The sequence below is a fragment of the Paroedura picta genome, chromosome 5 (genome assembly GCF_049243985.1).
Source record: "Paroedura picta isolate Pp20150507F chromosome 5, Ppicta_v3.0, whole genome shotgun sequence".
Lineage (NCBI taxonomy): Eukaryota > Metazoa > Chordata > Lepidosauria > Squamata > Gekkonidae > Paroedura > Paroedura picta.
In genome coordinates this window covers 99,874,864-99,899,431 of record NC_135373.1, presented here as the reverse complement: position 1 = coordinate 99,899,431, position 24,568 = coordinate 99,874,864, and the positions used below count along the sequence as shown (strand labels likewise).

Sequence of the window (24,568 nt, the reverse complement as noted above, 5' to 3'; positions counted from 1 at the left end):
CAACAGAGCCAGGCTTAATGTTGTATTTAAAAAGTTACTTTGAGACAGGACCAGGCTAGGCTGCAACCTCCTGGACACACACTTCATGTATTTTGCACAGCCTCCCTAGCTTCAGCCTCCATTTCCCACCTTCATATTGACTGTGTTTCTGTTATGGGACCCTAGAACCCCGCTTTTATTTTCCTTGCTACTTGCTTATTTTCCTTGCTTATTTTGAGGCTGCTACTCTTGAGCATCCAAGAGAAACAAGGAGGGATCCTGAATTCTATTTTGAGGGTAGAAGGAAAGTTCACAGATTGTTTTACTTCAGCAACAAGCAGAAACAAATAGGCATCTAGGGGAGACTTTTTTGTGATTGGTTTAAAGTAATTTATGCTGCATTTAGTGTTCCCTGAAGTTCCTGAAATGTCTTCAAAGACATTACTGGAATCTAGACTACACCATGACTGTGGTTACAGAGGCATGCTTCCAATGACTAAGAAGAGGGGGACCACATAAAAGGCACCCCTAGTGGTCATATCTGTCACCTGGGAATCCAGAAGTAAAGCCAAATGCAAGGGGGAGAAACCCTAAACTGAAGATCTGTGCCACAGAGGTATTGTGACTCTGTCACATGCCATTCATCTGCTCTTCAGTCTGGAGTCTCATTAACCATCTTCAGTTGTGTCTTATCTATGCTGAATTGCAATTTATTAGCATCCATTCTATTATGAATTACAGGCAAGATTTCAGGGGTTACATAGTCTCCCCGGAAAGAATGGGAAAGGAATGATGTAAGCATACTGAGAATAACAAACACCAGATCCCCGACAATCTCCCTCAGTGGTTTCATGCAGATGCTAAAAACACTGGGAACAAGATAAAACCCTCTGAAACTTTCCAAGGTGTCTTCCAACAATATCACAGTTTATAGTAACAAAAGCAGCTGAAAGGCCCAGGTAGACCCACAAGGACACAGCAACCTGTCTGCCTCATGTCAAAAGTTACCCACTGGCATGACCAGGGCAGCTTCAGCTTCAAAATGATCTCAGTTTAATTGCCGCCAATTGTTGCCCAACATGGAATCCATATCTCATCACTTGGCTTCTGCTTTTTAATTTCAAAAAAAATTGTCACAGTCTTCAGCTTATGTAGAACAAAGATATTCACTTCCTTTTGCGCTATAATAGAGAACAAGCAAACATTTTGCTGGGGGAATAGGGAGGGGAGAAACCCCAGAGATTTAAATTAGGTGGATTTGACTGTTCACATTTGAAAATATTTGTTAGGAAGTGAATCCCCATTATCCACTGGAACAGTGACACAGCTAGGTGTAACCTCGGCCTTATTCTGACAGGAGTTGGAAAAGTGTGTAGGAAATATTGACACCTGGGTGTAAACTGCACGGAGCTTTTATTCCAACCCCAGATCGATTCAGTCCCTGCCCTCTACACAGAATGCAATTTCCGTTTGGATTTTGGGCCATTTAAATTTTCCTTCTGCAGCAAGAAGGATTGAACTGGAGTGACCCTATCTTTATTGTGCGATATCTTAGAGTGCTTTTAATGCTCAATATTTAAAGGCTGTTTTGAATCTGGGCTCTCCTCCGTGGTAGAGGACCCATGATTGGCCACAGGTGGTCATGAGACAAACTTGCCTTAAAGGAGAAGCCCCTAATTTCTCTCAGCTTCTGTCGGTCCTGGATTTTTTCTCCCTTCTCTGTCTTTTTCAATCCTCTCCCACCCCACTCCAAGAAAAGAAAGAGGCTCCCTGCTTGGCTTCTCCCCCCCCCTTCAAGAAAAGAAAGAAAGAGGCTTGGCTCCCCACCCCCCTTCTGAACTACCCTAACCACGTGCAGAAGACTTTCCTGTTTCAATGGGGGGGGGGGAGGAAGATCCGAGTTCAAAGCGATCTGAATTCAACAGGATTGACAATGGAATAAACAAAGTAAGTGTAGACTCTGCCCTGGTTGAAGAAGGGACTGAGGAGACCTAACGTCTACCAAGGGACTCCCCCCTCAGAGTCGCTAGGCAAGCTTTTTGCGATTTAGAAATACTGGGAAAGTGAAATAAGTTACACAACCCTTGTTATTCAGACTGACAAACTAAGACCACTGTGGCGGCCAGATTTGTCATATGTATTGTGTCGAAAGATGACCAGGATAAGAAACCCAACTGCTAAAAGACAGTTGAGCGAGAGTAGGAAAACAGGGGGCAAAAAGGAGAGCAAAATGTGAGAAGGCAGCTGAAGAGATGGCAGAGAACTTCATTTCCTAGCATTGTCTGTTGACTTAACATTCATATCTCAAATAATTCCTTCTGCTCTGAATGAAATATTAACTGTCCTGTACAGTAGCCACAGGACACGCCGTGCCCTGTCTCTGTTGCTGCATAAGAAAGACATTTGACTAGGGTCAGTAAGCAAGCCTGTGGAGAAATGTGGCACTGTTCCTCGATGTGACTTCAGGGAGAGGGTAGAAAATTGCAGTTGTCATGCATTTGATTAAAATGAAGAGACTGGGAACACAGCAAAACAAAATGGCTTAGAAGGAGAGAAGCACAGGGTGACCAGGGAGGGCAGCAGTGTGTTGATAGAATGGCTGGTAGAGTGCCTGGCCTTAAAGCCAAGTGACAATTATCACATTTATGAATGGCAGCAATTCTGAAAGGACTGGAAGAATAAGTGGCTCTGAGTGAGCTGTATATGCCTGCGTGCTGTGGAATGATTTCCTCCAAGACTGATTTCTTGTTTTATCGTTGGTTATTTCAGATGGCCATTTTCCTACCCAAGATAATTTGTGTATAGGAAAATGGTGCATCATCACATGCGACAAAATGCATCTGTTCTGCTGTGAGAAATCATTGTGCATGTTACAGAGGTGTGTTATTCATGAGAAAAAGGAGGAGAAAGCTTTTCAAGAGGAAAGTGCACCAGTTTCTGCATTACTTATCCCTGGTCCAGTTCATCTCACTCTAATCCAATTCTTACAGCCAATTATTCTCCCTATATTACATCTAAGAAAACTGGAATAGTGGTCTCTTCAAACTATTCTCTTTGTTTGGAACTTGAGCATGAAATTTTGAATACAAACTATTTGCATTGTGAGTCGCATTTGAACTGTGCAAATGTATATTTTTAGTTGCTTTGTCGCTTTCAAATGCATGCAGATAAGCTTCATTGCACTTTAGTGGTATTTTTAAAAGATGAGTATTTGAGGGGGAAAATGTGTATCGGTCAGATGGCCTGCAGTAAAAGTCTTTTGTACTTTAAGTTCAAGTTAAATACAAAAGTGAAATGTTTGAAGAGGCATGGAATTAAACCCAGGATGTTCATCTGAAAATACATAATGTCTTCTGGAACAAATTGTCAAAACTCATGAAGCAAACTACCAGAAATCAGGTTGTATGTCTTAATAATTTTAGGTTAGGCATATGCCACAGGGTTTTGTGTTCACTCCTCATTGTGACCTATAGCACACCGAGCATGAAAGCTGTTCTCATTAATTGCCTCCCAGGGCTGTGGCTTTTAGTAGTCCCAAGCTATTCCACATAATTCAAAATGAACCGTGGTCTTATTAAAGTCACAGCTGCATCCCAGCCAATCAGGAGTTGAGAAGAGGGGGGAGGAGCAAGCCATTTGGCAATGACAAACCATTTGTCATTAAAAAGGAAAGAAAATGATAAATCTGGTTCATGCTTTTTCCTCCCCAAACAGAACCAGCCTTTCACTGAGAAGAAATTTTAATGGCTCTCCCAGACAATCATTTTATTTATGTGCTTCCATTATGTGGGGATATAATATTGTAGTGCTGGAGTTGAAGTGGGGCTAGAGTGAGGGGGAGAGGGGGGGGAAGAGTGCAAGTTGTTCACAAAGAACCTCAAATAACTTAAAGGCTGAGCATCCATTCTGCATTACTTACAGTGCAATCCTATGCAGAGTTAACATCAGGCTAAGCCCATTGTTTTTACTCAGTTTGGACTGGAGTAACGCTGCATAGGATTGCACAGCGAGAATAGACTGTCTTCTGGACACCATGACAGAAACAGTATTATAAAATAAAGTCCAAACCTTTTTTGCTTCAGGACATGAACTACTCTGTACACTGACAGGGCTTTAGGAAGAAACTTCCCCTCAGGGCAGGTGATTACATAATTGTTCAAAACAGGTTTTCTTGCACCTTCCTGTGAACCATCTGGTCCAAGACATTACCGAGTGAGAAGTTAGTCCAAGCAAGACAGCTGGTCTGACCCAATGTGACAGTTCTTGTATTCCTGCTTTGGGGTTTTTTTTTCTTTTAAAAATAATGCCCATCCCTGGCATCCAGCTCTGTCCCGAAAGTTAGCTATTTTCTTTGTGCTTCTGGGATCTAAAGTGGAGGCCTGCATTGACATCAAGACAAGGGGAAGATGAATTTAGACAGATTAGCTGCAGAAGAGCAGAAGACCTGGGTGGTGGCTCCAAGAACAGGAAAATTCATTGCTAATTAGAAAACTGGAACTGGAGAAAGTTAATTAGTAATGAAACTTCTGACTGAATGATGAGGATTTTGAATACCGGCTTTGTCAGCTGTTGAAATTAATTACACGCTCGTACACTGCGAGGAGGGAGACTAGAAAAGGGTATGGGGAGATTACCAGAAGGCAGCATTTTCAACCTGTTCAAACCTGTTGCCATGGTGACTGGAGCTAGTCCCTGTGGCCGTCAGTGGCAAGATGACACAGTGAAGGCCTCAGGTATAACCCCTCTATTTGCTCTTCTGATTTCTAGTGGAGAGGGCACAAGTTTCCTTTTTTTTCTTCACCTGACTATCACTGGACTGCTGGTCATGTGAACCTTTGGGGCATGCAGGAATAGTTTCTGACCATTTAAGCGCATGGCGGAAACATTTCCCCCTCAGCTTGTTCTGGGATTTATTTGTAAGGCCAGAAGCTGGGAACTTAGCATGTATCAGTGTTTTTTTCCATCCACACACCAATTTCTTACAGCCAATCTGAAAAGCAAATAATCTGCTTAACTGGTGGTACTGGTGGTGGCCATGAACCATCATGTAGACTGTTCCTCTGATGAAGATGCGGAAGAGGAAGGATCTGGGCACTTAACGCTACCACAGAGTGAGGCAATTAGGACCCCTCCAGAAACCCTCTTTTGAGGTATAGGAGGAGCCCCAGGAGTCTGAGCCAGCCTTCTCATGATGGGAAACCGCTTTGCCTTGTGATTCAGTCATGCTGATTGCTCCCAATAAGCAGATTTTGTTGAAGAAAATCTCTTTATTGAAGATACAATGATGTGAACATCTCTAAACCCTTGCTAAGACTAAACAGCCAGAAACCATTGCTCCATCATAACCTCCAATCTCCCGGCTCCCCCTGCTTGCCTTTTTGAGTGCAAAACTCTTCAGGTGCCACCCTCATAGCCAGGCCAGAAAGACACAGCTGGTGCCTCCTGCCTCAAGGTCAGGGAGAGCTCACATTCCCACATATCAGAGCATTAAAGTCAGAATTCCTGGTGCCAATTATACTACCATAAACTAGCTCCATTCACACCTAAGGCAATCTATTACACAGAATGAAAAGCAGCAAGAAAACAAATGACAAAAGCTGCAACACAAGCTTTTGACACCCTCAACTACATCAGCCACCAGGAATACGGCACATTTAAGTACCAGCTGCCAGCATCCAGAGGGAAAGGGCTTATAACCACCCCTTTGCAGTGGCCATTCAGGCCTTAGTTCACATACAAGTTTTGAAGGGGCAAGTAGGGCCATTGGGCCCAACTCCTGCCTTGGCTTTGTGCACGTGCAATTCGTAAAGGTACATGAATCACTGATCCAGCCTTAGGTTTGACTCAGCAGGAGCCGACAGCTTTCACAAAGCCAAGTCAGCCCTCGGCGGCACAGCTAGAAGTTGACTGCCACTGTCAGGGACTTAAACAGTCAGGCAAATGATCCCTCCCTTGTAGGAGAAAACAAATTGTAACTAGAATGGGAAGAGTTTTAACATGAAGCCATGTAATGCAGTAAACTAAGTTTAAAAAAAAAACACATCCAGTATATCTCCGTGAGAAGCGGGTGGTCAGTAATTAAATCTGAGGGAGGGCACAGAATGGTAGAGTGATGGGGCGCATTGAGAAGAAAGGTGCAACCAGGCACCATTTTACAGCATATGCAGACTAAAAAAACTTCTTGGGAGCAAAGCATGACGGGAGGCTGCCTCCTTTCAAACCAAATGCGGAAAACATGGCAGACTACAGCTTGGGAAACTAGGTGTGTGTGTGTATGTGTATGTGTGTCCAGATGCAGAAAACCTAGCTTCATCTGTCAGAATCAAATGGAAATCCAAAACAGGGTTACAACAAGGTATGTCTCAAATGCGGAAATGGTCCCTTGAAAAATACTTGAAAGTAATTCTGAAGTTTCTTCTTAAGTGATAAATCTGTCCTGGTATATTTGCATTTTAAGATCCCCCATTTGAGAACTTCCCAGTTAAAAAACAAACACCATTTCAACAGACTTCCTTTCATTCTCGGGGTCTTCATTCTCCTTCATAGTTTTTCCAACAAACATATAATATCACCTAATGATTAAAAGACCATCCAAGTCACAGAAAGGAAAACTGGTAGACAGTGTGGACTTAGAATACAAGCTCTCACACTTCCCAATTCCTAGCAAAAGCCCAAAGTACCGAACCAGACTGCTGAAATATCCTAGTCCAAGAAGGAATAAAATCCACAACCATCTACCAACTTGTATTCCTAGATTGGTGAAATGTCCTTGGGAAGAAAGAAATTAACGGTCATCTGCCAGCTTCTCTTCCAAACTTTTAGAGGACAGAAATTGGTATGTTTTAGAGCTGCCAACCTCCAGGTGAGAAACATGGGATTTGAATATTATGTTATGTAGTTGTATTTTGGAACACATAAGACACTCCTACTTGAATCACTACTAGTTCCTTTTTGAAACAGACTTTGAATCTGCTGTTTATTTGTTTTGAAAGCAGAGTATTAAAGCTTTCATTTTTCTATTGCCTCTCACAGTTCTTTCAAAATTCTTAACCTCCAAGTGGGGCCTGGTGATCTATCAGAATTATACCCAGTCTCCAAATTACTAAGATCTGGAGAAAATGGCTACTTGGAGAAAATGGCTACTTTGGAATGTGAACTGTATGGCATTATTACTCCTTGCTGAGGTCTCTTCCCTCCCCAGATCTCACTTTCCTCAAGCTCCACCCCCAAATTTCCAGAGAATTCCTGAGCTGGAGCTGGCAACTCTAGTGTGTTGTAGTTTTCAAATCCCTTAGGATTTGAAAAATAGTGGGATAGTAAGAGGTGGCAGAACCCCTTATTTTAAAGTCTGTTATACCTTACTAGGATATAATATGAATAATGTATGATCCTTATGTCAGATATGTAGAGCTGCCTAGAAATGCCTACTGCATATGCCAAATGTTCCCACTTCCATGCACATGCCAGCAAACTGTCCTTCGTTAAGACAGATAGGGCAGGGCGAGAGAGATTCTGGATTTTCCAAGGATCTGCTGGGAGGCATAAGCATGGCTCTGCATGGATTAATATTACTTTGTTCTATGGGATACCTCTTAATGTAAGCATCTCCCAACAAACAAGCAGTGGAACAAGCCTAAGTCAAACTAAAGATGAAAGCACTACACTGTTCATTACTTCAGGAGGAATGGAAGGGGAGAGCAGAAGCTTAGATTCAGTCAATGCGGTTCCTTATCACCATAGAGGCTTGTTTCTGTACATAATACAGGGATTATATAAAATCCTTCACATTAGGGATCTCTAGAGGTCCACAGCCTATGACTTGAGCCAAATGTTGCTCAAAATGGAAGTAATTATGGCTCTTTTAAGAATGAAATGAAGTTTGGGGACACATTTTTAATGGGACTAAAGGACTTCTTCAAGATACTTTACAAAGAGAGAAGTGATAGTTGGTGCAGGATCGCTGGCACAAATTGATACCCATGCACTGAAATTTCTAGGCTATCCCAATGGGACACTAAGAAGGATCAGCCCTGATTAGTATATAGATGGAACACCACCAAAAAAGTCAAGAGTTGTTTTGTGGAATCAAGCAAAGGCATTAGAAAAGCATCTCTTCTCCAGTCTTGGCTAGATGGCACTTTCCACCAACACACTGAAACTACTAGTGTAAACTTAGGGCCATTCCGCACAAGGACCAATGTTGCCAATTGAATGCAGAAACGCTATATTAAAATAGTGGAATTTCATCATTCCGCATACCTTTATTTTTAGTGGAATATAGAAGTCCCAGTAGCATTTCATTCATTCCCCACAGGTTTCCGATCTCGCTGAAATCGCAACAAAGGAAGCGATTTTTTTTCTGCGCTTCTTCCCGCCCCTGGCTGTCAATCAAATGGAACAGCCATTGGGCTGTTGTGTTCATGCTCCCAAAAAGCCCTTTTCCCTTTAAGAACTGTTTTTTTTTAACCAAACACACCCGTTGCAACGAATCTGTGTTCAATCGTTGCATCGGAAAGACCTTTTTGCTGACGTAGGAGCTGGCGATTAATCGTTTACACGCTCCTGAAGTAGAACCCCCCCCCCGCAGGCGTGATTTGTGGCCGAAATTACGGGCAGTGCCAAACAGGGGGCTGTGTTGTGCTTGGGAACTTAGGGAGCTTTGCTTTACTTTAAATCACTTCTGTGGAGGGACTTTAGCCAGAGAAGCCTCGCTCGTTCATTGCTTTCGCAGGTCTAAGGGGGAAAAATGGCGATCGCTTCTCCAGAAGTTTGGGGCAAGAGCGGGGGAGGGACTTTCTTTCTACCGTTACATTGAGAACACACATGTCTTTCGCTGATGTGTTGCAGCTTGTTCGCAGAAGTGTAGCATTTTTTTCAGGGGGAATCCACTTTTCCCAATTCCCCAAAAAGCGCTATAACAAAGCGCTTTTTGCGGGAATGTTGCAGGAGTGTTGCAGATTGTGTGTGACGTCATGCAGAACCTTGAATTTGTAGTGTTTACCAAAGGCAAGACTTCTGCTATATTTAAGTCACGCAGAATGGCCCTTACTATGCACCTGTATAGGGTGCTCCTGTAAACATAGTAGAACTTGTGTGTGCCAGTTTCTAATAAAGATCTCACAACAAGAAATTTTGAAGATGCCATAACTTCATAGATCAGGGGACCTCAATCTTCTTCAACCTATGAACACAGTTGGATGTTGTCAGATACACTTTCTGCACTGGGAACTTTGCTGTCCCAGCTCCCATACAAGAGCACAAATCTGGTGTGGATGAGGTGCACTCAGCCAAATGCAGGAGCAAGAAGAGACAGGGTAACCTGCCCTGGCTCAAACTCCAGCCTTTAGCCCGGTGCAGAGCCTCCAGTGCAGAAAAGGTCAAAGAGTGATACATGCAACCACAAAATGGCTGCCATGAGAGAAGGAGCCAGCTACCAAAAGTCAACGAGTGAGGTTATGCATAAAATTCTGAAAACGGCTCTTTACCATTTTAGACAGAAGCTTTGTTTAATGGCTTGCCTTTAAAATTAACATATTGTTAAAAAACATGCTCTTGTATGCTCACAAAATAAGGATACATGAGTAAGCTACAAAACCCTCATCTAGTTGTATCTGTCTTAATTTTGCAGGTTATCTAACTCACTTATGCAAGAGAGGGGGAAATGATTCTCCTGGCTACTTAGCTTTAGACAAGCCCTTCTCTCATGAGCCCAGACATTTTCAGCCCACAATATTTCTTTTCGTAATGACAGTTGCTGTTGAAGAGCTGGTTAGAGCTCATTGCATATGTGATATATACCTTAAGAGAGAGATTCTGCTCAATTTTTAATAGGCACATAAATGATTTTTTAAGAGTTACCGATGTTCAAAATATATTGTGTACAATAAACATGCACAATATATTAAAGCACCACAATAAAGGCCCACATAATTTTTAACAACACAAAGCTCATCAATAAGCAAAATTGGGTGAAATAAGAGTAGGCTTAATTTGCACATAAATCTAAGGATTGCAAGTAGATCTCCTTCTTTAGACTCCTTTTTCCTTCCATTATTATCTGTCAACAATGTGGAATTCTCCCCCACACTTCCCTTACACATAGAAAGCTACAAGGCCTTCAGGTGTCTGGTGGTGCTCAAGTTGAAGGAAGAGAAGACACATGCACCACCCACCTCCATTCATGACAGCAAGCCAACTTCCAAGTGCAGGAAAGTAGATATTCACTCCCCCCCCCCATCATGTTTTCATCCTGGGTGCTGCGGCTTTGGACAGAAAGTCAGCTAGTGGCTTGGTTGGAGGGGGGGTGCAGAAGGACTTAACTCTCTCCTCCTTTAAGCTAGCCTGTGTACTTTCATCTTGGGTGCTTCTGCTTGTGGCAGATAGTAGCTGGCTGTTTTTTTTTCTTTTTCCAGAGGTGGGGGAGGGTGTTAGTGTATGTAAGGCTGTAAGCACATCTGCTTGGAAGTAAGTAAATATATTCAGCAGTGAAGTATCATTTGTATTTGTTTATTCTTGCACAAACGTATTAATTTTGCCATTCTCATTGTCCACCAAACGCTAGATCTCCTTCTTAACATTGCTTAGTCCAGTCTGAATGGGTCCTTCTCTATATACAGATGCTGATGATAGTAGTCACAAGTTTCAGTAATTTATATATGTGTGTGTGTGTATAAATTATAGGGGTTTTATTCCAATTAAATGAAATTTAAATTTACAAGTAAACTGCAAAGGTGTTAAATCCTTTCTCATCCAGTTAAAGTTTGCTTGTCACTGCAGCAGTAATTTTCAAAACTGTGAAACTGTGAAGAGTGATTTATTTGCAGCTTCCATTGCATCCCTGTGTTGTTTGGGGTGATTCAGTGTCTTACTGCCTTCACCGAAGGGCCCCCAAATAATAATCAATTGGCATTAAGCTGTGAGGCCTTTGCCAGCTTTTTCATGGATAAAGTCTTGTCACTCCAACAGGACCTTCCTAGAATGATTAATAAAGTAGGTGAACTGGAGGCCCTTGGTCGTCTTCAGGTGAGTATCTTACCGGCTTCAGAGAGCTTTTGCTAAATGAGATGAGCAGGTTTCTGACTTCAGTGAGGCTGACCACCTGCCCCCTAGACCCCAGTCCCTTGTGGCTCCTTGAAACAGGCGATGAGCGGATCGGGAGGCCCCTCCTGGATATAATCAAGTGGTCCCGCATTCCCAGCCAGACTGAAGGAAGTGGTGGTTTAACCCCTATTGAAAAAGAACATATTTGGATTTGCAAGACCCTGCCAACTACTTGCATCTTGCGTTTCTGGGGAAGGTGGTTGAGCAGGCAGCTATGGACCAACTGAAGACATACCTGGATGAAGCTTCAATATTGGACCATTTCCAAGCTGGCTTCTGACATGGCCATGGAGTGGAGACAGTGCTTGTTGCATAGACAGCTTGACCAAGGCAGATTGGTGCTGGTTCTTACAGCAGTGTTCTATGTGGTCAATTATGAGCTGCTAGCTCACCACCTCACTGACTCAGGAATATGTGGGTCAGCCCTTCAGTAGCTGTTCTCCTTTCTCCAAGGTTGGGGACAGAGGGTTACTATTGGGGAGGAACAGTCATGCTCCAACGTGGGGTTCCACAAGGAGCAATCCTCTCCCTGATATTCGCCCTCTCCCTGATATGCGCCCTCTAGGCCAGCTTGTCTGGGGGATTGGGCTGGACTGTCACCAGTACACAAACGACACCCGGCGCTATCTGTTAATGAGTGAATGGCCAACTGCTTCCCCCAGATTGTTGGCCAGTTGCCTGTGAGCCATGGTAGAGTGGCTCCAGCAAAGCTGTCTGAAGCTGAATCCTGTGAAGATGGAGGTCCTGTGGCTGGGTAAGAAGGGACAAGATAAGGAAGTGTTTCTTCCCTGTCTTGACAGGCTGCGGCTTCTGGCCGCACAGTCAGTCAGGAACCTGGGAGTGATTCTGGATGACTCCAGGCCGAAATCACAATGGTAGCTCGCCAGACATTTTTCCACCTCCTCCAGGCAAAGTTACTAGCACCGTATCTGGCCCCAGAACAGCTAGCCATGGTGATCCACATGACAGTCACCTCCGGGTTAGACTTCTGTAACTTGCTTTATGCAGGCCTGCCATTATCCCTGACCCGAAAATTGTACAGTTGGTACAGTTGGTACAAAAGGCTCCAATCTGCTGATGATCCCCCGTCCTAAAGACGTGCACCAGAGCCAGGGCTTTTTTGGCCATTTCTCCAGCCTGGTGGAATGAATGAACAGCCAGCGGAAAAGCAGGCCCTCAAGAAACTATCAAAGTTCTGAAGGGCCTGCAAAACAGAGCTCTTCCTCCAGGCATTTCGTTGAGCCCAGGATCACACTTCTTCTAATATCTATATTTGGCTTCCTGCCTGCCCCCACATCTGGGGTTTCATGCAGACTCTGAGCCCCCATCTTGAGTCAGGCTCTACAATGTGGCATCATAACTGGTATTCTTGACTTGGTAAGTGACTTCAGTAAAGTGAAAATGCTTTGTTTAGTATATAGTTGTTTTAGATGTTTTGTATTAGCTTGTTTTTATATCTTGATGTAAACTGCCCTGAAACCATCTTGGGGTGGGGTGGCCTAAAAATCTCATGACAGACAGATCCTTTAACATCAACATAAATCTGCATTTAGGTAAGATCACCATCAGCCTAGAGAACAAATGTCCTATTCCTTGAATAGTGACTTGTTGGGATGTTATTAGCCAGGTAATGTTATTTATGTCCATGCCATGAAAGATTTCAACTGCCCATTTCAACACATTAAATCTTTATTAAAAGAGCAGAACGTTCTTCTCCAAGCTTGTTCATAACTCTACATTTAGGCTTGTTAAATTTGGAATGGGGAAAAAAAAGGAGTAGAATTATATAAAATCAAAATCACTCAAGTCCTGTTGCATTGTTTTGTGCTTTTTAATGCACAAAGTAAAGTGCCAATTGGTAACATTTAAAAGACAACAAATTAAAAATAAATACAAAGGAACTTTTTGTTTTGGTAAATTGTAACAGCAAATTAAAATGAAGTATCTCTCATCTGTTATTATAGATGGAACTGCCTGAGTATGCCTGTATCTCTGAAGTGGAAGATTTACCATGTCTACAGATCGGGAACTGCAGGGACACCATGCATTAGGGAAGAAAATAATTACATAGGCGATCAGTAGTCAGGCTTTAGGATATGTACTGATCACCAGCTGGGATGAGGAAACAAATTTCCCCCTAGTTAAAGTGTAATATAATTAAGCTCATCATGGAAGTTATATCCAGCATTGGTCACTGTTGGGAACAAAATAACAGTTTAGTTGGGCCACTGATTTGTTCCAGTACAGCTCTGGGAAGAAATTAGCATCCTTAATTTCTTGAGCAAAGAAGGCAACAGAGAGAGAATAATATGACAGCAACAGAGTCATCAATGGCACCCACTGTAGGAGGGACATTTTATTGATTACTTATCCTGCTGTTATGATCCAGTGGCTCAAATACAGACATGGGCCTTTGATGCAAACAGATAATTTGCAAATCAATGTCTCTTCCCCTTTATTTTACTGTTAATTAACGACCCACAGAACTCTGAATTCACTGTGTTCCGTATTGTAGTGGTGTCCCCTGCTACTAATATATACAGAATGTCATGTTTCAAAATGGATGTTTGCGCCTTTTCTTGTTTAATACTGCCTGCTGATTTGCAGTATTCACAATACGTCTCATGACAGCCTTGACTTTGATTATTCCAGGCTGGTAAATGAAGACCAAATTATTTTGCATCAATTTTAGGTGATAGTAGAAGAGTTCCTGGACTGTTGCCACTTCACCCTGTTGCAGAAGGGCAAGGGATTAATGGAATTCTTTTCCTTGTGAAAATTATTTCTTCTCTTACAATAGTAACAAAATGAAGGTAAAATATGGGATTCTTTCCCCTGGTGTCTGGTTTTCTCTATGAATGGAACATCTTTTTATATTCAGAGGGCATTCAATCATTATTTATATCCCACTTTTTTCAGAAAAAGATTGTGTGATTCCTCACTGTGCATTCTGAAGTAATGTCCAGGAATAGTTTACATCTCTGCTTGTGCCAACTTATGTAGTTTCTGCGGTCTGAAGGCTTAGATGCTGTATAGACTGGGGTATATCTGTGTGGTGGTTGTTGTTGTTGTTGTTTTTAAAACCTTGTTTTTGTTTTTATTCTGCCAGATCTTGGGTGTGTGGTTGCCCTGACTGTATCTGACTTTTTTCCTTGACTTTATTTCTTCCCTCCACTTGGTTTGAGTTTGTCAGCATGATGGTGATCCTGTTGAACTGTGTGACCCTTGGGATGTACCAGCCCTGCGATGATATGGACTGCCTTTCCAACAGATGTAAAATTTTGCAGGTAGGTGGCTACCTACTAATTGTGGTCGCAGATGGTCAGAGTCCATTTTTATGGGGAAAGTACATCAGAAAGGAGATCAAAATAGAAACTTTCAGACTTGCTTCTCACAAAGCAAAAACAAAATCAAAATGTGGATATTTTCATCAAACCAGCAAGCTTACAAAATTCTGTCTTATCCCCTATATGTCTAGACTGGTGAGACAGATGAATGTATACAAACGTATGTCAGGAAAGCAAGTTCCAGAACAGCCTTTCTCAACTTTTTATCTTTGAGAAACCCCTGAAACATTCTTTAGGCTTTGAGAAACCGCAGAAATGGTGCAATCATGCAGAATATGGTTGAGAAGCAGAGCTGTGTACAGCCCCACCAGGGGCCCCTCCCATTCCCACCCCCTCAGGACCACCATTGACTTACATGACCATATAGAGCCATATCAACTGACAGATGCATAACAACTTTTAAAAATATATTTAAAATAATTAATTCCCACCCATTTGGGAAACCCTTCCAGGGCCATCAATAAACCTCAGGGCTTCATGAAACCCTGGATGAGAAAGCCTGTTCTAGGAGATTTGTGCATGTATGTTTTTTGTTTATGGAATGGTGAAATTAAATTTTACCCAGCAAGTTCAGAAGCATAAGAACAAATGGCTGTGAGTGAAGATTAAAATCTACCTTTTTTACCTCTGTGTCTTTCAGGTATTTGATGACTTCATTTTCATCTTCTTTGCTATGGAGATGGTGCTGAAGATGGTTGCCCTGGGTATCTTTGGCAAGAAATGCTACCTTGGAGACACCTGGAACCGGCTGGATTTCTTCATTGTCATGGCTGGGTAGGCTACCTGCTTCCTTTCCCATATGCTAATAAACAAGCTGCTTGGATCAAAGTCACAAATATGGGTAGAGGATGCTACCTGTAAAAATTAACTGAGCATCATACAGGGCAGCATAAAAAGTACAAGAACAATTTGGTTCCTATAGATAACTTCTTTTGTTTTCTTAGGTAAAGTCAGCATGTTTGCTTGTCATTGATTCTGGAGCAGCAGAGTAACAGCAAAAATTAACTCAGGTTAAATAATTCCCCATGTAGCCCCTTTTTGTTTGAATGTCAACAGGTTGCAAAGAAAACACTGAAAAGCATTATCCCTGTTCAAATATATATGTGGAAAAGAAAATGATTGTCGGCCCTGTCTCTCACCTCCATGCTTCTAAAGTACCATTTGTTGGGAGCCTCGTCACCGACTCCAGCATGTAATTTATCTCTTGTATATTCGGTCATCGATCCAGTAAATAAAAGGCAAGGATGGGTGCATAGGGGCAATGGCATGTAAACTCTATGTAAACTCTGTGTAAAAGATATACTTGGCAGGTCTGTTGGAGAGGCCAGGATGCTCATTGGGAACTAGTGAACTTGTTCCATGTTTGTACAATGGGAGTAGAGACTGTTGTTAAGGTAGTTACAATAGAGACTGTAAGTCTAGTCAAAAGTGCTACATCTTGTCTCACATAAGGAAGTCTCTGGACTCAGGCTCTTGACTACATTAAAAAATGACCAACAGGAATCCAGAATAGGACTATCTGGATGAAGATAGGCTCAAGTCATGATGGCTCCTCTACCACTGAGCCACAGCCCCCTTCAAGCAATTCCATTTTGCTCGGGCCCTCCTATTAATTTATTTGTATTTATATTGAAGTTTATTAACCGCCTCTCCCTGGCATGCTGGCTCATGGCGGTTTACAGTAAAATCCATACAAAAGATTAAAATAAAGTACACTGTTAGCAGCATAATCCCATCTGTTCCCTCCCTACTTTTGCCCATCACTGAAAATTGGAGGCTGGCAACCAGGCATTATTTGTGATGCCTGAATATGGCCAGAGTAGAAAAGACAGAGATGCATTGTGCTTCCTGGACTCCTGGGAATATAAAGGCTTATCACCCCTGCGCACTTATAATTGCGGTGAGGGAGGCGGGAGCAGAGAGGAAATCTTCAGGATAAAATCGGTGCTGTTGCCTTTTACAGAGCTTTGGAAATCAGAGCATCTTATAAAAAAGCATTGTGCGATTCTGCCTTGGCATGCTGTTGGCCCACCTAAGCACACCTCAGGGACACAATGACATTTGAGTGGTTTAAAAAAAAAACAAAAAACAACCCAGCAAAGCTGCTATAGTACAGCTCCGGCTTTTGATTTCACGTCTTGATGCATACCGAGTAAGGTATCCGCAAGGAGTTGCCAGTCAAACGCTGGGCGAGATTTCACTGACTGCATGGGAGGGCACAGTTTTGCAGAATGCGTTGTTTTTCTTTCTTTTAAAGTCAACTTCCCAAGTGGTGTCATAGGTCAGTTTTCTTGGAGGGGCTAGTAGTATTACTGTCTCCAGTAACTGACATCCCCTGGGTACCATAGGGCCATGCACTCTTTTCTGATTTGGAACTTGCTTGCTGAACTGGCACTCAGGATGCCAATCCCCAGGTGGGACCCATGGATCCCCTGGAATTATCACTCATCTCCTGGGCTGCTTTGGAGGGTGGACTCCATAGCATCATACTGAGGTCTTTGCCAGCCTCAAATCCTGCTCACTCCTGGCTCCACACACCCCCTCCCCCAAAGTCTCTGGGTATTTCCCAACCCAACACTGGCAACCCTAACACTGGGCTCAGGCTTGAATGGGAAGCAGCTCTGCAGGACCAAGCAGAGCTCCATCTCTGCATTTGCATACAGTTTGGCAAATTCACACAGAGTTGGCACCTGGCTCACTTTAAATCCACTTAGACATTTATTGCCACACAGAAGTTTGCCTCATCACTGTCATTTAGTCCAGCAACAACTTCAGGCAGTGGCCAATTTTAAAATGAAATGTAGTCAAATTAATTGAGATGTGCAAATGAAAAACTGCTTATCTCTCTAAAAGACATGCCAGTCTTATGTCCAGACCCATCCGTTGATCTATGTGAACATATGTTCTTCAGCAAACTACACCAAGAGTGAGCAACTGCTGGCTTCATTTCCCCAAAGGAAAGGACCAGTTTCATTGGATGACCTCATCTCTGGGAATGTGCTTTAAAGCAGCCCATGGATCCCTCACATGAAGTGACTGGCCCCACATGAAGTGGTGTGGCCAAATTTTGCATTTGACCCCCCCCCCCCACAAAACCCAAAGATTATTTCAGTTCAGAACCTCAGAAATCCATGCAATGGTCAACTCCAGCCTAGATTTCTGTAACTTGCTCTACACAGGGCTTGCCTTGATCCTGATCCAGAAATTACAACTGGTGCAGAACATAGCTGCCCAGGTCCTCGCAAGAACTCTGTGGAGGGCCCATATTCAACCTGTCCTCCATCAGCTACACTGGCTACTGGTTGCGTTCTAGATCAAGTTAAGGTTATTGGTTTTAATGCAGTCCAGGCCATATGCAATCCAGGCCCGTGTACCTAAGAGTGCCTTTCAGAATATGCCCCTCCCAAAAAGAGCTCTACAATCAGCTAACTCGAACTTGCTCGTGGTCCCTGGCCATAAAGAGGTATGCTTGGCATTGACCATAGTCAGGGCCGTTTTGGCCTTGGCTCCAGCCTGGTGGAATGAGCTGCCTGTAGAAGCCTTTTGGATCTGTCAAGTTCCGGAGAGCCTGCAAGAGGGCGCTCTTCCACCAGGCATATGATTGGGGCCAGCACAGTGCACAAAGAAACAACTCTATGGGCCTCCCTCTTCACCTGACCACATCCCCTTCCATCACCATTTACCATCACTTAGACCTAAGAATCCAATTTCATGGGACAAGGCAGAGTCCTTTTAACAGAACTCAGTTTTAACATATTCATGGTTTCCGAGACTTTGTGAGAGAGGGGTGATCTCTAGGCCTAATTATGTATGAAATAAATAAAAGAAAGACCATCAGCATTGCTCTCAGTATCCTTAATATTTTCCAAACAATCCCTAGGACAGTCAAAGGTTAACCCAAACCAACTGCTAGCCCATATAAATTAATGCCAGAAGACCAGGAGCAGCAAATTCACCATGCTTTCCAAACTGCTATTCATGTGCCAGTATCAGATAGAGATGAGGCACTCTGGTGTTGGGTAGTGGTGTCCGATTAGGATCTGGGAGTCCAAGGTTCCCATCCCAGCTCAACCATGGAAGCTTGCTGGGGGACTTTGGGCCAGTCACAGACTCTCAGCCTAGCCTTTGATGATAAAATAGAGGGGAGGAGAGCGAGTTAAGCTGCTTCAGGTCCCCATTGGGGAGAAATAGTTTGTGTAATACTGTTTAAATCAGGACTAAGCAAAATAGCGCAAAATACCAAGCGTTTCAGTTCTTCAGAACTCTTCTTCAGCCTGGATGTTCAATACAGAAAAAAAGAAGTGAAAAGAATAACGATATTTCTGGCCAGGCTGGAGAAGACTATAGCCTGCATTTTGAAGAGGCTCAAAATGAAGCACAGGAGGTGTTGTACACTTTCCTGGATTAGGTGATGTGGAGTGCAAAACCATTTTCAAAATGCATCAAAGACTATTGAGGAAGGGAAGCAAAAAACAGAAACTCCTGCTGTTAACCAGATGCCTCTCTAGCACTAATCAGAAGGCACAGGTCCCTTGCAAGGCAGACAGTCGAAGAGAAATTGGGTAGCCTTGTATTAACAAAGCAAATTTGTGTCAGCATTCATCAAAATCCAGTTGCCTCAGCTTCTTCTGAATGGAATTATATACAGATGAACCTGCCCCTTTACGATATCTATGAAAATTTCCGCTGCAAAATCCAGGCCAGCCAGCATTCATTCTAGAGACTGGTTTACATGGACGCCAGTCAGCAGCACAACAGTGGGTCCAACTGATTAACCTGAAATCTTCCAAATGCCTTTCCTCTATTGCTTGCTAGTGTTGGAAACCATGTGAATAAACTATGGTTAGGTAGGAAGAAAGTGAGGAAATTTAAGTCCCTGTGTTCTGTCACAGTGCATCTTGACTTGGTCTCCCAGGCCACAGATTCCTTATTTGGCTGCAGTCTTAAGAACACTTTCCTGGAAGCAAATCCCATAGAATAAAATGGAATTATTTCTCAGTAGACCTGTTTTGAATTGCTCCCTCTGTTCCTTTGCCACACGTCCTTGAGCTGTTTCTTGGCCCTTTGTAACATTCCTGAGAGATGCACTGAAACACTTCCGTTAACAGTTGTTATTTATGCGGATTTCTCAAAAAAAAAGATCTTAAGAATGAGGGTAGGTTCCTAGTTGTGAGTCATAGTATCATATGCAAGCAAAATTTTTATTATTTAGGTGCTCCCACAGAAACTATTCCATACATTCTAGTAAAATAGAAATGTCTTAACTAGGAACCATGTGAGTATGCATTCTGAGTATGCATTGCATTCTGATTTAACAGAATCTCTGACTGGTTCAATTGTTGAGGCCAATGCCAGTACTTCCCTTAACCACAGTGAATGAGGTTGAGAGGGAATTAGCTTCAGGTATATGAAGGAGTGGAGCCTGAATCCCTAAGACTCCTTCCCAACTTCCCAATAGCTCTTCAAAGGAAGCCGGTGGTGTGTCTACACCTGATCATGGTTCTTTTGCAATACACAAGCAGATTCCACTGATTCTTTGCTTGGATTTCCAGATTTGGTGTTCTGGTTGCAAAATGGCTACAGTTGCCAGTCTGTTCTCCAAAACTTGTGTTGGTTCTAAACATCAAGATGAAGTAAAGTTCATGCAGAGAAACTTGTGTAAAATATCGTCTTTCTTTTATTCTGATAAACCTTGTGAAAGACTTTCCAGAGTGGGTCTCTGTTTCGAGTTCTTCTTCAGACAAGGTCTAATGTTATGAGTTGTTCCACAAAAGGAATCTTTACCAATGATACATAACCCTACGAGTCTTGCTTGCTGTGGCAAGCACCTGTACTCCAGAACACCAGGCCCATCTGGAAGATGATTACCCTTAAAGTGACAAAAAGGCACAAATCTCAGAAGATCAAAAATGCAGCTGTCCTTACAAGTATCTACTAGGGATCAGTGCTAGAAAATATGACATATATTTCACAAAATATGCTAAAATCTATAGTGATCATGATATGTCAAACCAGAATTGGTTGTGATGTAGTCTTAGCTCCAATTCCAACCTAACCTTTCCCAGATCTATATAAATTAGTCCTAAAGCAGTGGTTCCCAAGTGTTTTGGGGCTTCTACTCCCTTAGCTCCCAGGCCACATCTCTAGTGCCAGCCACACATACATTGAACAACTCTCTTTCCTGGTGTTAAGTCTGTTGCAAATTCAAAACATACTGTATTGGTTTTTGTGCAGCAGCCATCTTTTAGGAGCAATCAAGAGAAGGCTTTCCAGATTTCCAAAAATGGAGACAGGGCTGTCAATCCAGAATTAAGACATTTCTGGAGATTTGGGGTGGAGCCTGGGAAGGACCGTCTGAGGAGGTGAAGGAGCTCAGTAAGAGTATAATCCCACCTAGACTACCTTCTAAAGCTGGTGTTTTCTTCAGGAAGCTCAGCAGAGTTGGCCCTGGTCAGCACTGGGATGGGAGACCACCAAGGAAATTCAGGGACACCACTACCCAGAAGCAGGCAGTAACAAGCCCCACTTTGTTAGGAAAATGCAGCCACAGCAGGAAGAGTCAGAGTGCTGCCCCCCTACCACTCCAAAATTCCTCACCTCCTCCCTGGATCCTTCCAGAGCTCCTAGGGGGACATACTGCCCACTTTGAAAACCCCTATCTTAAAGGGACCATGCATGGCATTCCCACTTTGTTGTTTCTCCATCCCATTAACTGTATACTAAATACAATTCCTAGCACGCAGCTCAAAGCAATTTCTATATCCTCCACTCCTTGACGTTATTTCTTTTATATGCAGTTGAGATAGTATGGAAATCTGGTCCTGTGGGGCACACCTACATGGTGAGGGCCATGTGTGAATGATGCAAAGACATTGTTGAAAGCTACTTGGTTGACTGTTACCCACTTGACAAGCAAGGTGCTGATCAAATGGGTAACAACCAAGTTATTAACTCTGCCCATGAGGTTATGCCGTTTTTATGGAATTAGGCCACAGAGGCTTGCCCATCTGCTTTGGCAATTTGCCTATTTATTTAATTCACTGAGATTCAGAGCAAATGATAAAATATGAGGAACAATGTAATAAAGAAAAGCAGTGTAAGTCAAGCCATAAACAAATGCAGCAGCCAGTTCACAAAAATGAGAAACACTAATAATGCAACAACTAGACTATAAATATTAGAAAATAATGCAGGACAAACGAGATAATACATACAATGAACAGTGCAAAAAACTACCACCTTCTTCCCTTTCTGAAAATGCCCTTCTGACCAATTCCGTTTACAGAAGCTCTGTTCCCTTTATTTTAAAATGTCCTCTCGAATGAACGTGAAAACAATCTAGAATACAAGTGGAAGAACCTGCTGTCGGAAATGACTAGAGTTACTGGTGCCCTGATATTTTGAGTTTTGTGCTGCAAACCATCCTCAGAAGCAAATAGGAAAATGTGTCCTCCTGCAAGAAGAGGCTGAAGAATGACAGACAACTGTTATAGCAAAGGTTCCAATGCGGTTTAACATGCTTCTACGTCTCCCTTTGTGATAACAGCATCCACTGTATTAACAAAACGAGAAGGAAGCCCAATCCTTTACAGATATTGCTTCGGACTCTACTGTAACCTACTCTGTGCCTATTGGTCCAAATAAAACAAATAAAACCAGTCTACATCTCGGCTACATAAAAGCAAGCTTGCCGATCTTCTTGGCTCAATTGCACTACACTCCCCCACTCCCCCACCATGCAAAATCCCTGTGACGATTTCTCCTAACTAAATCTCAGTGTCTGTTCTCTGCCCTTCTCGCCCCCACTCCCTATGCAATTTAGCAGCTTCAAGAGGAAGACTCCGCTGTCACTAAAAATGAACTGTTGCCATGGTGATGAAAATTGACATCACTAGAACTTTATCTCTCCCCCCCCCCCGGAAAGCACACCCGGTTTATGGAGTGGATTTTAAAATAAAAGGCCCTAAATCAATATGTTCCTCCTTTGCTTTTTCCCTTAAGAAATCAGACAGCTCCCCAAACAAAAGCATCTTTTTGCTGGGCTAAATAAAACATGCAAGTGCACACAGAGGTGATGAGTCTCTGCTACTTGTTCCTGGAACTTGGAGTCCCTCTCCAGTCGCTTGCTAACCTTGGCCACAGGTACTCGGGTCTCTAACCTGACCTGTATTTGGCAGATGCTTCCCAAGCAGCAGTTCATTCTTTCTCCACCTCATTTGGGATATTTTTTTCCTGTGATTACTGGTACACATTTTGATGACTGACAACTAGCAGGATTTGCACCTTCCTAGAACTGTTTAGCAGTAAGTCCTTAATGCTGAGCAAACAAAAATCCCTTGTCAGTTTTGCGTTTAAGTGCAACTATAATCTGGGTGGGAGATTGGAAGCCCAGATCTCAAGAGGCTACAATTTCCCCTCCATTGCTCTCCATCTGGTTTTTGCTGCTTGCAGTGGGTGATTCACTCTACCTGCACTGAGTCATCAGCTAACTGAACTGTCATGTTGTCTAACCTAATTTCAGGTGAGAGTTGCTTCATGGCAGGTTGATATGTTTACCTCACTTGTCTTTGGGGGGGGGGGCTGGCAGGAGGGACAGCCCTGCTTATGTGGGCTGGAATATTCTTGCAGACCTAAACTATTAAGTCATTTGCCAGACTGAAAGCAATAACTATACTTTAACTATTCTGGAATGTGTGTCATACCAGACAACTACTAAAAATCCTTTATCCTAGCCTTGAGGCCCAGCTCCTTATTCCCCATACCTCTCATGAATTAACAGTACAGATTGATAAAACCAAAACAGGTTAAGCATACATCATATCCCTTAATGAATCCAAAGGAGCATTCCAGATGTGTCACAGGTAGCTTTCATGGCTTTCAAGTGTCATGGCCAAATTTTAAGTTGAAACATTTTGCCCTGTCAGTCTAACTAACCTACGTGTCCCCTATCATTTTTGCTGGAGGGAAAAAAACAGAACAAAACAAAACACACATTACTCAAGACATCAGTTAAGAAATTTTGCTAAATTGGAGAAACACAATCAAACAGAAGACCGTTTCTGCACTGGGAACTTTGCTGCCCTGGCTGTCATGCAGGAGCACAAATCCGGAGGTGCCCCAGACCAAATGCTCCCCTGTGCAGGAGCAGAAAGAGACAGGGCAACCTGCCTCCAGCTGGCAGCCCAGCTCAGAGCCTCCTGTGTGGAAATGGAGAAAGTAATAAACCTACTCTGGAGCTCTGCCCCTTCAGACTGTTGGTTTTGGGTGGTGTGATGAATATCTCCCACACAGCAAAGAAGTCCTCTGCATGTAGAAAATTAGATGTGATGGGGAAGACTCCTCATCTGGTCTTCTCCCTCTTGCTGGATGTCTCACTGCAGAATGTAATTAAAAGAGAAGCTTTCAGTCATGTGAGCCTCCTGCAATCCTGCAACGGGTTTTTAACTAGGCCTAGATCTATTCTTGCTAGGTCTGAGTACTTGCTGCTCAGATGTAGCAGTCATGTTAATTAACATGCAGAGAAGCTGAGAAACTTGCAAGTGAATTAAACTGGGCATTTCTTTCTTATAATTTAGAAAGCTCAGTCACTGATAAATTATTTTATTTTAATTGCTTAGGAAATCACTGGCAGTCTTCAAGCAAAGGTTGGATACACACTTTTCTTGGGTGCTTTAGGATGCTTAGGGCTGATCCTGCGTTGAGCAGGGGGTTGTACTAGATGGCCTGTATGCCCCCTTCCAACTCTATGATTCTATGATTCTATGAAACTAAAATGGAAATGTATCACCAAAGTCTGGAGGATAGTCCTCAAAATGGGAAGGATGAAGATCTTCCTTAAAATTGATCTTTCTCACTAAGATGGAATTGGCAACTTGTAAGGCTAACATTCTCAGTCCTGTATATCCTAAACAATACAGTTCCTTAGGCCCAGAGGCATGTGGGGCAGATGGCCATGTGGCTCCCACTGGCCCACATTGTCTCAAAAGGATCTAGTAAAATAAATCCTTGACATGATTGATCATGCTCCCTCAGCCTTTCCCATATCCTTTCAAGCTGTAGCACAAGATGCTAAGCTCAATAATGTCATGCCATGTGTTTCTTTCATTAGGCATCACCAGAGAAACACTAAACAGGGAAACAGA

At 42.9% G+C, this 24,568-nt stretch overlaps 1 protein-coding gene across 8 annotated transcripts in view; it reads left to right on the top strand.

The window, feature by feature from the left end:
• CACNA1I (calcium voltage-gated channel subunit alpha1 I) overlaps positions 1–24,568 on the top strand; it is a 361,190-nt gene that overhangs the window by 160,650 nt on the left and 175,972 nt on the right. For 4 of the 8 annotated variants that reach the window (XM_077339439.1, XM_077339440.1, XM_077339442.1 and 1 more), the window contains 2 exons: positions 14,255–14,366; positions 15,067–15,200. In XM_077339439.1, the coding sequence (XP_077195554.1) occupies positions 14,255–14,366; positions 15,067–15,200 (246 nt within the window). Of the gene's footprint in view, positions 1–4,661; positions 4,713–6,733; positions 6,842–13,769; positions 13,893–14,188; positions 14,367–15,066; positions 15,201–24,568 lie in introns of those variants that run through there. The other 4 variants (XM_077339443.1, XM_077339446.1, XM_077339444.1 and 1 more) reach the window with 4 other exon arrangements.